Source organism: Myotis nattereri (genome assembly GCF_964212035.1).
Source record: "Myotis nattereri genome assembly, chromosome: 6".
NCBI classification, from domain to species: Eukaryota; Metazoa; Chordata; class Mammalia; order Chiroptera; family Vespertilionidae; genus Myotis; species Myotis nattereri.
Genome location: NC_138081.1, coordinates 15,171,370 through 15,186,387, shown reverse-complemented (window position 1 = coordinate 15,186,387; position 15,018 = coordinate 15,171,370). Strand labels below are relative to the sequence as shown.

General features: G+C 50.6%; 1 protein-coding gene across 2 annotated transcripts; it reads right to left on the bottom strand.

Annotated features, from left to right (window-relative positions):
• Positions 1–3,675: 3,675 nt before the first annotated feature.
• Positions 3,676–10,953, bottom strand: RPL7L1 (ribosomal protein L7 like 1). 2 transcript variants are annotated; one of them, XM_081094832.1, is made up of 7 exons: positions 10,621–10,953; positions 9,463–9,571; positions 8,634–8,797; positions 7,348–7,485; positions 6,065–6,174; positions 5,664–5,878; positions 3,676–5,222 (listed from the first exon to the last, which is right to left on the bottom strand). In XM_081094832.1, the coding sequence occupies exons 1-6, from the start codon at positions 10,659–10,661 to the stop codon at positions 5,670–5,672; spliced, it is 771 nt and encodes a 256-aa protein (XP_080950958.1). In that variant the 5' UTR covers positions 10,662–10,953; the 3' UTR covers positions 3,676–5,222; positions 5,664–5,669. The 2 variants fall into 2 exon arrangements, with proteins under 2 accessions (XP_080950958.1, XP_080950957.1); XM_081094831.1 differs by having other exon boundaries at positions 7,348–7,512; positions 10,621–10,891.
• Positions 10,954–15,018: the final 4,065 nt, after the last annotated feature.

Below are 15,018 nucleotides of genomic sequence, written 5' to 3'. Positions count from 1 at the left end.
TTCAATCTGTCTGCCTCAGTTTCCATCATCGCATCTCCTTCTCTGACTCAAACACTCCCTCCTTCTTCTCGGAACCGTTGTGATGGTTGGTAACTGGCCCACCCACATGATCCAGAATGCTCTCCCATGAGATGAACATTTATAAAGTGTCCAGGCCAGTCATTTTGCAGGATGGCTCTCACTTTGGTTTGTCTGTCCATTCCCTCAAGATGAGGTTCAGAGTGAACATTTTTGGCATGTGCCGGGAGCCGGTCCATCCTTGCTGTTTCAAGGGACCTGGCATATATGGCATACTGTTCTTAATATGTTTGCTCACCTTCTTGGCACTATGTGTTTTAACCAAGGTCACCTCTCTGAGAAAGGTTGTTTCCCCAGGTAGGGATTTTCCCCTGAAGTTAGGGAGGGAATAAAACCCCTTAACTAAGTGCCAGGCGGGTAATTAATCACTTTAACTACGAACAATCATGCTTTAGGTACATAATCTTTACTCCCTGGAATGGAGATAAGAAACGCCCTAACCTTTGGAATAGAGATTGATAGGATTGGAATCAACTGGTATAAATACAGGTGTAACAAGACAACAGGACACAGAACCTAGACACAGAACCTAGACACAGAACCTACACAGAACCTAGAGACAGAAGAACTTCGCTGGAGAGAACATGGCAAAAGATCCTGGACAGAAACTGGCCACAGAACCTAGAGACAGAACCTATCGAGAGAACATGGCAACAGAACCTGGACAGAACCTGGCAACAGAACTTGGCAGGAGAACCTGGATAGAACCTGGCTGGGGAACCTGGCTAGAGAACCTGGTGACAGAACTTGGCTGGAGAACCTAGACACAGAACCTGGCTGGAGAACCTAGCGAGAGAGCATGGCTAGAGAACCTAGACACAGAACTTGGCTGGAGATCCTAGACAGAACTTGGGTGGAGATCCTGGCTAGGCTGCTGATCAACTGAACGCTGTCTCCGTGTCATTTCTTCTTTGCCGACTCCGTCCACACCTTCGGGGACCCCTGGACCTGCTGGGGATGGACCCCAGCAGGTATGAATAGGACAGAAGAGATGTAGTATTCCTACATCCGCAGTGTCCTCAGAGCATCGCATCAGGAGACACGTGGTGCTAGTCTGTCCTGTTAATGTAATGAACTTTGATTCCATGATTAAGGCGGTGTTGCCAGATCAGGCTAGCTTCCGATAAACTAAGACACCTGAGACCACTGGCCTGGCTTTCCAAGCAGCCAGAGGGGCTGTAGCACACCCGGCCTGGCTCCCTCTGTTCTCACCCGCATTGGGAACACCAGGGGGTCTCGATGGAAGGGAGGGGCCAGGCTCCGCAGTGCCGTCACTTACTCCCAGTTCTCTGGAGGCTCCTGGAGACAGCTCCGCGGCTGCTTTCCGTGGGTGCTGCGGAGTCCAGGACGTTGATGAGCCCGCCTTGTGACTATGCAGGTGTCCCGGCTGCGTGTGCAGGAAAGGAGGTAGGTGCGCACACGTGGGTCTTCTGGCCTGCATCAGCCCGTCGCATGCACGTTGTTGCTGCGAGCCTTCCTGTTTCCCCCAAAGCCTTCCACCGTGCAGGCTCTGGGTGGGTGAAGTTGTGCATGTGTGTGTCAGCGTTTCTGAGCAGAGCCGGTCGTGGTTCTCAAGTGCTCCCCCTGCCTGGGCGGCTTGGTATGGCCCGTGGCCCCTGCGAGGTGGTTGCACCCATACCGCCCGGAAATGTTTGCCTCCCACACGCCGGTCCGCTGCGCGGTCGGACATGGACGCGCCAGGCAGTGCGAGCTGGTCAGGCCGAGCCCCCGCGCCCGCGGAGTCAGCCCCGGCCTCGGTGACCCTGGCGCAGCTCCTGCAGCTGGTGCAGCAGGGCCGGGAGCTCCCCGGCCTGGAAAAGCGCCAGATCGCGGCGACCCATGGCGAACCCACGGCGTCCCGGCTCCCGCGGAGGCCCAAGCCCTGGGAGGCCACCGGCTCGGCCGAGGCCCGGGCGCCGCCGCCCTAGACCCGGGCCACAGGCACGCGGACCCTCGGGTAGGGAAGGAGGGGACACCTGGGGGAGCCCGGCTCGGCGGACCGAGGACCACGTCTTCCTAAGGGGCCGTCGTGGGTTCCCGAGGCTCGAGATCCTTTGCAGCTGCGAGATCTGGAGGGGACTGTCCCACATAAACTCGGACTGAACACTGGGTACTGACCAGTTACTCGTCTTTTGTGCTTCCGGCCTGACCTGTCTCAGCTGGACCTAAGCCGCCTGGGAGCGCCATGGGGTTGTTTTGTGTCCGTATTTCAATAAACAAATTTCACAAAGCCCTTCAATGCAATGGCAACAAATCTCATACTATGTGGTATGCATCAAGGTGTTTTCATTTTTAAAATGCAACTTAGGACACACCGAGAACTTAGAAATGTTGATAACGTGTTTATATACTGCTTCAGCTCATTCTGATGGTTGTGGAAGTGAATTTAGGATTCAAGTGGCATTGATTTTGGACAGCCACTCTCCAGACAGTTAATAAAAGGTTTGATGGTCAAATCTGGCCTCAAAATGACTTAAAAAAATGCATTAAGCAAATGAAATCCCAAGGCATTGAAGAACAGCCAATCAAACCCCAGAACCCTTGGCTCTAACCGCTGGATCTGGCTCCCTGCACCTTCTCTTCCTGCTTTTCCCAGAAGTAAGGACAGTCCCACTTGTTTGGGGAGTGGCATACCACGGTACACAATAGACATGGCGGGTGCACACCTGGTGAGGTCCCTCAGCCTGGCCAGAGATGGAGGCCTATGGGGGGAGGTGGAGGTACTGACCACCAGGGGGCAGCTCCTGCATTGAGCGCCTGCCCCCTGGTGGTCACTGAACATCATAGCGACTGGTCGACCAGTAGTCCTGGTTGCTTAGGCCTTTATATGTACTAGTATAGATACAGAATTCAAAGTTAAAAACTTATTTTCCTTAATCCTTGTAACAACCATGTGAGGCAGACAGGCTAGACTACACAATTAGCCCCATTTTACAGGCAAGAGTGAAAATCTTATTCCCGTATTTAGTGTGAGACAGATCTGGGGTACAAACTCTGGGCTTCCAGTGTTCTTTTCCCAGGACTTTAGATCCATCACTGTAATCTGATTTCACAATGCTCTCCAGTGTTGGAGTAACATCTATTCCTGGCAGGTTAACTCCCAAGGCAACCACCTAATTAATTACCTCATAACCTGGCACACGCTGAGGCAGTTACACTAACTCAATCTCACAGCTATGTTTGCGGGCCCATGAGCCAAACTGCAGCAAGGCTGATCTTAAGGGATCAGGCAACACTGGCTAAGCATATTTTCAAGTCTTAACCTGGGCCTGGCACACCTTCACCAGCTGCTGCGATGGCAGGTTGAGGCAACTGAGTGGCAGAAGAGAAAACGCACTTATGACAACATAGGCAGGATCAGACCCTTGTCAAGTGTAACGTCCCAGGAGCACTAGTGTCCTCATGTTGGTCTATTACAGCATTACCAGCAGGCTAGAGAGCAATACTCCTGGAGGGGCCTGCAGCCTAGAATACGCAAGGAAATGTGGGGAGCCAGCATGGCCATGGCAGACTCATGCCAGCTCAGCCTGGTTCAGTGACCCTGAGTGGGGGCGATGAAAGGCTTAGAAAAGATAAATAAGAGAATGAAAGCCGGGTCTCGGTGGGACACTGCTCCTCTGATGGACAGTGCCCGTGCCTACAAGCTGTGTCTTTTATAGCAGATGCCACGAGGCAAAGGGCATGATCAAGATGTTTACAGCATTCTCGTGGGTTTCAACCCTACTCAACTACATGCACCTGAACTTTATCACTCAGGCACGTGGGGCCACGTGTCCAGACCATAGGTTCAAGTTTACAACTATATCTGTTATAATTGTGCTGGGAAGGCTCTGCCCTCCAAGCTGGGACTTGCATGTGGCAATGAGGACGGTGCCCTCTCCTCAGTCCCGTGGTCAGCAAACTGCGGCTCGCGAGCTACGTGCGGCTTTTTGGCCCCTTGAGTGTGGCTCTTCCTAAGCCTTAGGAGTACCCTAATTAAGTTAATAACAATGTACCTACCTATATAGTTTAAGTTTAAAAAATTTGGCCCTCAAAAGAAATTTCAATCGTTGTACTGTTGATATTTGGCTCTGTTGACTAATGAGTTTGCCGACCACTGCCTCAGTCCAAGGCTTGAACCTGTCCAAAACCCTGTCGCTGCGCCCCAACAGGAAAGGGTGTAGCTAAGCTTGCCCAGGGCCTCAAAGACCAAATAGTGCCAATTCCATCCATGCCAAACCAAGAAAATGGTTCATTTTTTCCTGATTTTGGGTTCTTAAAGCAGAGGACGGATCATCAGGGAAACCAGAAAATTGACCGTAAAGCCCAGCAGAAATGGGGGACAATACCCCAAGTTAAAGTCGGTATAGGGGCTCAGTCTCTACCTCTGTGTTCCGAACAGGAAATACCCATTAGCTTGAAGGGAAAAGGCGATCTTGTAAGCTTTGGTTTTCCACAGGACAGGGAACCAGATTAGCAAGGCCAGGCCTGGGCAACCACTCCTGATAGAGCAGGACTTTCTCGTGTAAGGTGCATGGGTCCCTGAGAAGAGTCTACACACACCCTAAGCCCTTGAGCAAAAACTGGAGTGGATGCATGTTTTTCTGGGGAAATGGTCCTTCCCTTCTCACAAATCCAAGAATAGGTTAAAATCCTGAGCTAGGAAAAGGAAGCCACCAGGTAAATTTAGAGCCAGTCAAGCCTGAGAGCTTTCCAAGCTGTCACCGAAAAGCTGGAACACGGACACACACAGAGACAACGGAGCCCCATTTCTGTGCTCTTCTAAATGTATTTCAAGTTCTTTCCAAAACGAGGCATTGGGAACCCCAAGTTCAGGTATGCCTCTGGGCTGGGCCCACTGCCGTCTTGAGTTCACGCTTGGGCCCAGAAGATGTGACGAGGGACATCTCCTATCTGTGACGCAGGCCCCTCTCCTCCATGGCATGAGTCCTTGGCTGATTTCAGAGGTGGCAGCAGTGGCCAACGTGGGAACTTGGCCAACACACTGGACTTTTCCTTTGGAAGTGGGACATCACCACCATCTTTTCCCTGACCCTTCCCCTGCAGTTTCTGAAGATATAGCAGAAAATAATCTTCTTTGAAGATACTGGATAATTCCAAAAAACAGAAACACATGCTTCCAATGCAGTGTGCTTTCAGATATTCTGGGAGGAAGGAAAACACAGTCTTGTTAATACAAATGAACTGTGACCTGGCACTTAAGAGTACCGTAGTAACCACGATAAAGAGCACGTTCAGAGTTAGATTCCTTCAACAAAATGGATGGTTTAGATCTTCAAATCCTTTCTATTTAGTTTTTAGTATTACTCTCTCCCCACTTTCCGCTAAATAACCACACTAATACAGAGATTTCTTTCACTGCTCAACATTTCCTAGCCTGTAAGTCTTGGAATACACAGTCCCATGTCCTAACCAGGCATTCATCCTTCCAAGCTCGTCTCCGTCCACTAGACTCGTAAATACCAGCCTCCTCTCGCCCCCAATACCAAAGTTCCTCTCATATACTGGCAAATGCAAAAAGAATTTTTAAGGGACAAAGCTTAGCCCAGGAAGTCAGCACAGGGCAGTCTGCAGCCCCGCCTCACCTGGGTTTAGTTCAGCTGCCGGATGAGCTGGTTGATGCGTTCACCTCGATAACCGGGGGAGCCCACCTCCTTGAGGAAGCCCACTCTATTCTTGGGAGCGTGACGGGCCACCGAGAGATGGAAAGGGCACAGGAACCCTGAGACCGCCTGGAAATTCTTCCCCGGGAAGGCAATTTCATGAATGAGGTCTTCCAAGCAAATGACACCAAACTTCCCTAAGAAACACAAGGGCAGTTTCCTTTATCCGAAATTTCCCCAGCGTGTGCTGAGAGGCTCTCATACACCAGAACCTGGCACTCTGGTGGGTTCCTGGGATCTCAAGAATATAACCTGGACCCCACACAGGACCACCAAAGAGCCTTGCTTTTTGCCAAAACTTATCCCTAAGATGCAGTACTCACCCAGATGCTCCTCAATCACTGTGTTGTCTGTCAAAGGGATGACTTTATTCTTGACCTTGGCTTGTCCACGTTTCAAGATGAGCTCCCGGACAGACTTCAGATTGGGAAATCTAAGGGAGGCAGAATAAAGAACAGCCTTAGCTGCCCCTGGCACACTGCCTTACACTGCCGCTCAGTCCTGCAGCCTGGCTGAGGAGAGATGCTCCCAACTACCCCTTCCCCTCACCACGAAGCGTCCTGCAATCTCACTGCAGCTGGGAGGCGAGGGCACACCCAGTGAAGAGCGTAAAAACCAGAGCGGCCTGACTATCCAATCTGAATTACAATTTATGGACATAAATGTTACCAGGAAAAAGTTTATTTCCCAGACACAAATAAGTCCTGGCTTATAGTCTAGGACTTTGGCCTTAGGTGTCCCTCTACTCAAGATGGTGCAAGAGTTTGCAACTAAATTCAAGCCTTTGCTGGGTTTAATGTTTGAAGGAACATTACTCTTACACAAGCACTGCTCCTAGTTCTGCTTTAAGCCTCCAATAATTAGCTGAAACCGGTTTGGCTCAGTGGATAGAGCGTTGGCCTGCGGACTGAAGGGTCCCAGGTTCGATTCCGGTCGAGGGCATGTGCCTGGGTTGCGGGCACATCCCCAGTAGGAGATGTGCAGGAGGCAGCTGATTGATGTTTCTCTCTCATCGATGTTTCTAACTCTCTATCTCTCTCTCCCTTCCTCTCTGTAAAAAATCAATCAATAAAAAAAAAATAAAAAAAAAGGACTCCAATAATTAGTTTCTGTTCTACCCACTGCACTCAGCTGTGGTCTAGATCAGTGGTTCTCAACCTCCTGGCCCTTTAAATACAGTTCCTCATGTTGTGACCCAACCATAAAATTATTTTCGTTGCTACTTCATAACTGTAATGTTGCTACTGTTATGAATCATCATGTAAATATCTGATATGCAGGATGGTCTTAGGTGACCCCTGTGAAAGGGTCATTCGACCGCCAAAGGGGTCGCGACCCACAGGTTGCGAGCCGCTGGCCTAGAGGACCAAGCCCTGCATGGTACTGTCCGCGGCACATTACCAGCAGCACGGTATCCCCTGCTCTACCTGCCCCATATCCCAAGGTTCTTGCGGCTGGCCACTGATTTCTGGTGACTGTGGTCACAGCAAAATGTTCTTTCAACACAGCAACGAGAGCCTTGGGGAATAGTACCCTGTGCATCCTAATGTTCTCAACATGTTCAAATACAACCTAAAAAAGCCACACACACAAAAGCCGTACTCACCCCCAGGTCACATACGGTTCCACTATACGCAGCGTTTTTATGGTCTGGGGGGTCACTCTGACAAAGACACCACTGAAAATCTTCTTCAGGCGAAGCCTTGCAATGGTTTTCTGTACCAGTAAGCTCACCCCCCTGATCCTGAAATGAAGAGCAGAGAACCAGCACCTGTGAGAGGTACGCCACTACTGGCTGCACCGAGAGCAAGACACCGACTGTGCCTCACAGAGTCCAGGAGAGTAGGAGGCAGCCGCGGAGCGGATCATTCCCACACGATGTGCAGCAAAGCCTGAGGTGCTATGGGAAGAGGCGGTCCCGGGATTTGTGGTGTGTGTGTGGGGGTGGGCCTATGTATATCAAGCTAAGGAAGCTGGACTTGCTTCTGTGGACAGTAAAAGCGATGGAAAATATTAAGTAAAGAAGACAGGATCAGATTTCTTTTTGGGTACAGAGGACAGATCGGAGAATGTGACACCAGAAGCAGAAAAAGTTAGAAAACTAAAGTGATAGCCCAGGAAATAGACTATTGACAGAGTAGGAGGTCTGGTAAGCAAGGCCCATCAATATTTAAAATACACAGGTTTCTGGTTTGGGTGACTGGGCAGGGGAAACAGAAAGAGGCAGAGTTGTATGTGCAAGCAGGAACGAGTAAGGAAAATGCCTGGCCAGTGTGGCTCAGTGGTTGGACATCGACCTATGAACCAGGTCACATGCCCAGGCTGCAGGCTTGATCCTCAGCGTGGAGCAGTGCAGGAGGGAGCCAGCCAATGATTCTCTCTCATCATTAATGTTTCTCTATCTCTCTCTCTCCCTCTGTGAAATCAATTAAAAAACAAAAAAACGCAACAATTTTCATGTCAAACTCCCTAGCGCTGATTATGCTCCATCCACTTGACCTTGGTCGTTCCTAGAGATGCCCTGATTCCCCCACTTCAGGACTTTCTGCAGCTCCCGTGGAAAGCCTTTCCCTAACACTGGTGAACTCCTTACATGTTTGCAGGCCTCAGCTTCAAGCTCCTGCTTTAGAAGAGTGTCTTCAACCTGCATACACTGTCCCCCCCACCAATCCCAAACTTAACCCTCACAGCACATAGTGTATTTTCATGTCTATTTGCCTAAGATCAGTTCCTTAACCTCACAGACAAAACCTATGCTGTGCTCAACCCTGAATTCCCGGCACAATTTACCTAGTGGCTTAAGGCCTATTTTTACCTCATCTCCCCAGAAAGGGGTCTAGAGCCGAATCACTAGTTTGCCCCCAGCCTTGCGTAATTGAGCAAGTGACCTACCTTTGGATGCGCACGACGAAGGCCAAGGAATGTTCATCTGGCACCTCCAAACCGTGCGGCTTCACTTCCAGTCGTCTGAGGCGCACCTTGTCACGTTGCTGCCGCCAGGCATCGTGCAGGAACCATTCCAGTCGCTTAAACCTGATATCGTTTCCTTTCCGCTGCTACGGAGAGGCAGACCAGCATCACCACTTGGTGTCTCTAGTCACCTTTACTTCCAGGACAGTAAGGCATTAATCACTATCAATAGAGCTTATCTCCCCTTACGTCTGCAAAGGGAGCAAACCAACTCCTTCATTCTCATGTAAAGAAAAAATGAGATACCAGGTGAAGATGGAGCTGAGAAACCTGGGAACTGCTGAGAAAAGTCCTTGATAAATTCACTCACGTGCTGTTAACCAATGTTTACCTACAGGCGTTTTTGGGAACCTAACATTTAAGCACAAAATACAAAACAGGGATGCACGCGTTTTGTTCCCCGCCTCCAAAAAAAAAAAAAAAAAAAGCATACATATATATATATATATTTACCCAAAACACTGAGCAAATAGTGTTTAAAAAAAGATGTTAAGATTGTTTTCCCCAGTGACAGGTCTGGTCTCTCAAATCACTCGGTATGAACCCAGCTGGTACAAGCTTCCCTCCCACGTTTTCCTGAACAAACAACGCCAGTATTTTGCCCACAGTTGGCGTTCGATAAAGATTTGCTAAATGAAGGCACGAACCATGGAACTGACGGGGGTGGGGCACCAAATCCAATTCAACCCGAGCCGGATGAAAATCAACACATGTACATTCTAACTCCATCCTCCCGGGTCCCCACAATTACCTCCTTCTTTTCCAAAAGTGCCCGCTTCGCCTGGGTGGCTTTGAGGGCCTGGTACGCCTTCCTCTTTTTCAGGAGGTTTTCTGGAACCAAAGGGATCTTTTTTCTTTGCCTGATACAGAAAATTGAGGTCAGCGACAATGTCTGGGAAACGCATCTTCAATGGGCCTCCAAACCATTTCCTAGGCTTCGGCGAACATTACCGTCTTCAAAGTCCTAAGAACCGAGCCTCCCCGGAGACCTGTGGTTCTGACTCCGGTCCTCCAAGTGGACCGGTCCCACCCCCGCTTGGAAGCCTTAGCGCAGTGGTTCTCAACCTTCCTCATGCCGCGACCCTTTAACACGGTTCCTCATGTGGTGGTGACCCCCAACCATAACATTATTTTCGTTGCTACTTCATAACTGTAATGTTGCTACTGTTATGAACCGTCATGTCAATATCTGATATGCAGGATGTATTTTCATTGTTACAAGTTGAACATGATTAAAGCACAGTGATTAATCACAAAAACAATATGCAGTTATATATGTGTTTTCCGATGGTCTTAGGCGACCCCTGTGAAAGGGTCGTTTGACCCCCAAAGGGGTCGCGACCCACAGGTTGAGAACCGCTGCTTAGCGAGTCATGAACTTCCGCCCTGGCCCGAGCACCAAACCTATTCGTCAGGGCACACGCCTGGACTGAGGTGTCTACCCGAGCAACCGATGGATGTTTCTCTCTCTCTTTCTCTAAAATCAATGAAAACATACAAAAAATCACGAACCCTTTAGGCACTGTTCCGCCTCATGCCCAAGTAGCTTTTACTGACACAGCCTTTCACAGACACTAGCAGCGAGGACATCCTCGAAAAACCCTGGGGCTGGGGCGGGCGCAGACCCATTCGCAGCGGGAATCCTAAATCAGGCTCGGTGAACCGAACTCCAGCCCCGCGGCCTGGAAGTCAATCCTCGCCCCTCCATGCCACCGGAACTTGACGGCCTCCGCTGCCCGCCGGCCCGCCGGAGCCCTCCGGTCCCCGCTCTACACCCCCATCCTCTGTTATCTGGAGCCTTTTCCATTCTCTTCCTTCAGGCCACCAGTATCCCTGTTTCCCGCAAACCCGTGGATGGCACCGGATGCCCTGGGGCCCACGCCAGAGACTCAGAGTCCCAAATACTCACTCTTCCTCCGCCATCTTGCCAAAGCTACAGCCACAGCGCATGCGCAGTCCCACCGCGTGGGGAAGCGAGGCACCGCTCTATGTGTACTTGACCATAGAGACGTCTCTTAGCCTCGCGACCCGGAGAGCAGGCGTCCCGTTAGCAGCAGCCACCGCGGAGGTCACGCCAGCCCCTATTCCTGCCAGAGGTTGCACAAGGCTTTCTTTACACTGTTCCCAAGGGCTTTGGAACCCAGTAACACTCAAAACCCTTTCACTCAAGCTATAGTCTCATATGCCGGGGGCTGGGCTATAAACAAGGAAACGCTTCCCACAGTGCACGACGACTTCCGGTGGGGGGCGGGCGCTGCTCCGCGGGCTTCCGCTGGGCTGCGCGGAAGGGAAGACGGGCCGCTTCCGGGCCGCTTTTTCGCTCCCTTCGGCGGCGGCTCTCCGGCGGGCGGAGGTCTTGTGGACGACCTCGGCCCGGCTCCAGCAGAGGGCCTTGCTCTACGTCTTAGTCTCCTTCACCCACAGAACGAGGATAATAACGGGCCCCCCTCCCGCCCCCCAACAATCTCAGGAGGGTGTGTGAGCTGCTCCGGGGGGGAGCGCCGGGCACAGACACCGACCGCCGGCAGCAGCGCTGGTGTTACCGCTGCCGGACCGAGAACCGGGAGTGCCTGCCTCCGTCCTCCCAACATTCCCTCTTGCCGCCTGGAATGCGCTGCCTTCTCTCTGGTCCTAGTAAAACCATGGGATGGAACTCAGTCACGCCTTTTCAGACATCGCGTCTCAAGCACTGTGTGCACAGAAGCCACCCGAGGGTCCTGCGAAAATGCAGATACTTACTCGGGAGGGGCGGGGGCGTCAGGTCGGAGGCGGCGTTTTAAGACGCTTCGAAGGGATGCTTCGGGTCTAGGAATACATTTTGACCAGCAAGGCTCTAAGCAGTCTCCGCCCTTTCTCCGAATTCCTGCACACATTTCTTCCCCGTGACACTGGCAGGGCAGGGGCCATGCCTGATCCTAGACGTCTAGCACAGGTTTCTCTTTTTTAAAAAAAATATATTTTATTACAGAGAGGAAGGGAGAGGGATAGAGAGTTAGAAACATTGATGAGAGAGAAACACCGATCAGCCGCCTCCTGTACACTCCCTACTGGGGATGTGCCTGCAACCCAGGTACCTGCCCTTGACCAGAATTGAACCTGGGACCCTTGAGTCCGCAGGCCGACGCTCTATCCACTGAGCCACACCGGTCAGGGCTCTTTCTTTTTTTCCATTTCAGCACGGGCTTCTTCATCTTGGCACTAGTGGCATTTGGGGCCCCGGATAATTATTTGTTATGGGGGGGCTGTCTTGTGCGCTGTAAGGGTGTTCAGCAGCAACCCAAACTTGCACCCACTATAAGCCAGTAGCATCCCCACGCCAGCTGTGGCAAAAAAAAAAAGTCTCCAGGCTTTGCCAAGTGTCTAGCACAGCATATGCTTCCTGAGGGTAGAGCGATGTGGTTATTTGGCCGTCAGCACTTCCAGGGGCCCCACAGACTTCATCCTGTACCATCTGGCCTGTTGTTTCCCTGCTTAGACCGGGTGCTCAGAAGGCGGGGAGCTTGTCTCCTGTCTCTGAGGTACAGCACCTGTCACAGCAGTGGACCCCTGCAGGGGCTTGTTGGCCGCGTGCAAGGCATCGTATTGGTCTGGACAAAGAACCAAAATGAGTCAGTATTTTGTAACTTCCCCGACAGATAAAAGGTAGGCTCTGGGGAGCGGACATATTCGAGAGAGGAGGACTTTCAGGGGTATGAGCAACACTGGCTGACAAGACTTTGGAGGCCAGGATTCAGGGAAGGCGATCCCGTGCCCGCGGGTGGTGCTGAGGGCATCCTTCATCTCAGTGCCAAAGCCACCCGCCCACCAGGCTGGTCAGAGAAAAAGGGGATGGAGGCTTCAACCAAAAATCCCTCACCAACTGAACATGTTTACTGAGCTTTGAGCACGGGCTCTCACACCGGGTGAGATGGTAGTGGGTTTTTTCTAAGGGAGGTTACTGAGTGAGAGCCTGGCATGGCCATTCACCGCCTCAAGAATCTTATTCTCTGTAGCTTGTCTTAGAAGCTTCTGCTCTCTTTTTTCCTGACCAGTTGTCCGTCATTAGGGAGCGATTACATGGATTAGGGAAGGCCCTGGCCAGGGAGCTGGGTTGGTGAGAAGGTCATCCTGATTCAGCCATGTTGCCGGTTCAATACCCAGTCAAGGCACATACAAGAATCAACCAATGAATCATAAATAAGTGGAACAACAAATCAGTGTTTCTCTCTCTACCTTCCTCTCTCTAATATAAAAAAATTTAAAAATGTATGGAAGACTCTGCAATTATATGTAGTGATGTAGGTCCTCAAGTCCCCAAAACTTCAGTGGTAGGTGTTTTTCACTTTTTGGCCTGCTGACATCCAATCCTCTTTTTTTATATATATATATTTTATTGATTTTTTACAGAGAGGAAGGGAGAGGGATAGAGAGCCAGAAACATTGATCAGCTGCCTCCTGCACGCCCCCCATTGGGGATGTGCCCGCACAACCAAGGTACATGCCCTTGACTGGAATCGAACCCGGGACCCTTGAGTCTGCAGGCCAACGCTCTACCCACTGAGCAAACTGGTTCTGGCGCAATCCTCTTTCCCAGTGGTATCCCCTTTTCCAGTGAGCTGTCCCTCATCCTGTACATCTGTGGGAGTGGAGTAGCACAAGCTTGCCCTCCACGCATAACGTGAAAGGGTTCTGGGAGACCTGTCCCAGGCCTCTCACCTGCCCAGTGGGAGGGGCCTGGGACCATAAACTTGTAAACTTACCTTCCTTGGTTTTGAATCTTGAGCAGCGGTGACGGAAGAAATGTAGGTTTGCGGCAAGCCTTTTAAGGATTTCCACCTACTGAGTGAAACCTCCTGGAATTTCCTTGTTCCTGGGCTGCTCAAACCTGGTGTTTTTTTCAAACTTCCCTTCAATCCTTACCCTTCCTATAAAACTCCGTATGCTAGTTAACCAGATCAGTTTCTGTTGCTTGCCATCACAGAATCCTGACTATAGCATTCTAAGACATTTGGAAAATGTCTGTATTGGATTGTATTTGAAACAGCAAGATACAGAATAGGGTGTAAGAGCATGGTCCTGGTTGTTTTTGTTTTTTGGCTAAAGATGTATTTGTATGCAACAATTTTGGAAGGATATACAAAAAAGTGTAGATGGGTATTATTTTTGGGAAATGGGAGTGGGGCCTGGAATGGGAGCAAGGCTTACATTTTGTGGTATGCCCTTTGTTTATCACATATTTATTAGCTTAATGAAAGCTCTCTCGGTCATTAGCCACCTGTGATTTGTCTGTTTCAGAAACTCCTCGACTGTATGTTTTTTAAGACTCCTTTCAGGACCAACGTTTTGTGGTTCCCTGAATTAACCCCAGGGTCCCTTTGCTAACAAATCCCACAATAAGTTATGTCAGTATTCTCTGCACTTTGGGGTTATTTGTAATCCTACTCTTTTCACTTAGATAATGAAGCAGTGCCTTCTCCGAAAGGCAAACCACCACACCCCCCACACCGGAAAGAGGGTCCGCCTGCAGTTTCCTGTCTGCCCCACACCTCCTTCCTGGATTACGGCCCTTCTAGCAGCCCGCGTCCTTCGTTTCAGGCTTTCCTTGTTGCTTCCTCGGAGGGACGAGGGTTACCAGGAAGCATGCGGGAAAGAGATTACAGCAGGTCCTGGAATAATGTCGCTACATGACAGCGCTGATGAGATGCCACAGGAACGTAACTTGTTTATATCAATTGGCTTGCGGTAAAATTGGTTTCCTTGTCGCCATTTCACCGCAGTTCCGAGAACCTATTAATGACCTTAAGTGAGAACTCACTGTAGTGTGAGAGCAGCCAGAGGAGCCTGGAGTTGGGGAAGACAACATGGACAGCAGCTTTTGATCTTGAAAAACAAACGTAAGGGAGCAAAAGTGGGAAGGAAAAGGGAGCGAACAGGTGAGGGGCAGCCGCTTTTCGAGGGTTAAGGACAGACACAGAAAGCTAGGGTAGGAAGGAGACAGTGTGCAGAAGGTAAAACCAAACAAGACCGGAAACCCAAACCCCTTCTCAATTATCCCAGGGATAATGGAACATTAGCTTTCTCTACCTTCCACACGTCTTCAGTAACATCATTTTACACCAAGGAATGGAGGCAGCTTCATTTCCGGACGAGCCTTCCTAGTTTGGTGGAGGCAGCTGAATCCGTGTGAGATGAAGCGCTGGCACCTGCTTCCAGATGCTGCCGCCTCCCCCCCCCCCCCCCCCACGGCTCTCCTTGACCTTCACAGAAATTAGATTTCCCAGGAGGGTCGTCCTGCCTTTGCCGCTGCCGTCAGAGGCCAGGCTACAGC

Coding starts and splice junctions, on each gene's coding strand:
- RPL7L1 (XM_081094831.1), bottom strand. CDS start 10,661: ATGCGCTGTGGCTGTAGCTTTGGCAAGATGGCGGAGGAAGA. Junction 7,513..8,633: donor TTCGTCGTGCGCATCCAAAG/GTAGGTCACTTG, acceptor TACCTCTCACAG/GTGCTGGTTCTCTGCTCTTC. Junction 6,175..7,347: donor GAACCGTATGTGACCTGGGG/GTGAGTACGGCT, acceptor TGCCTCCCTTAG/ATTTCCCAATCTGAAGTCTG.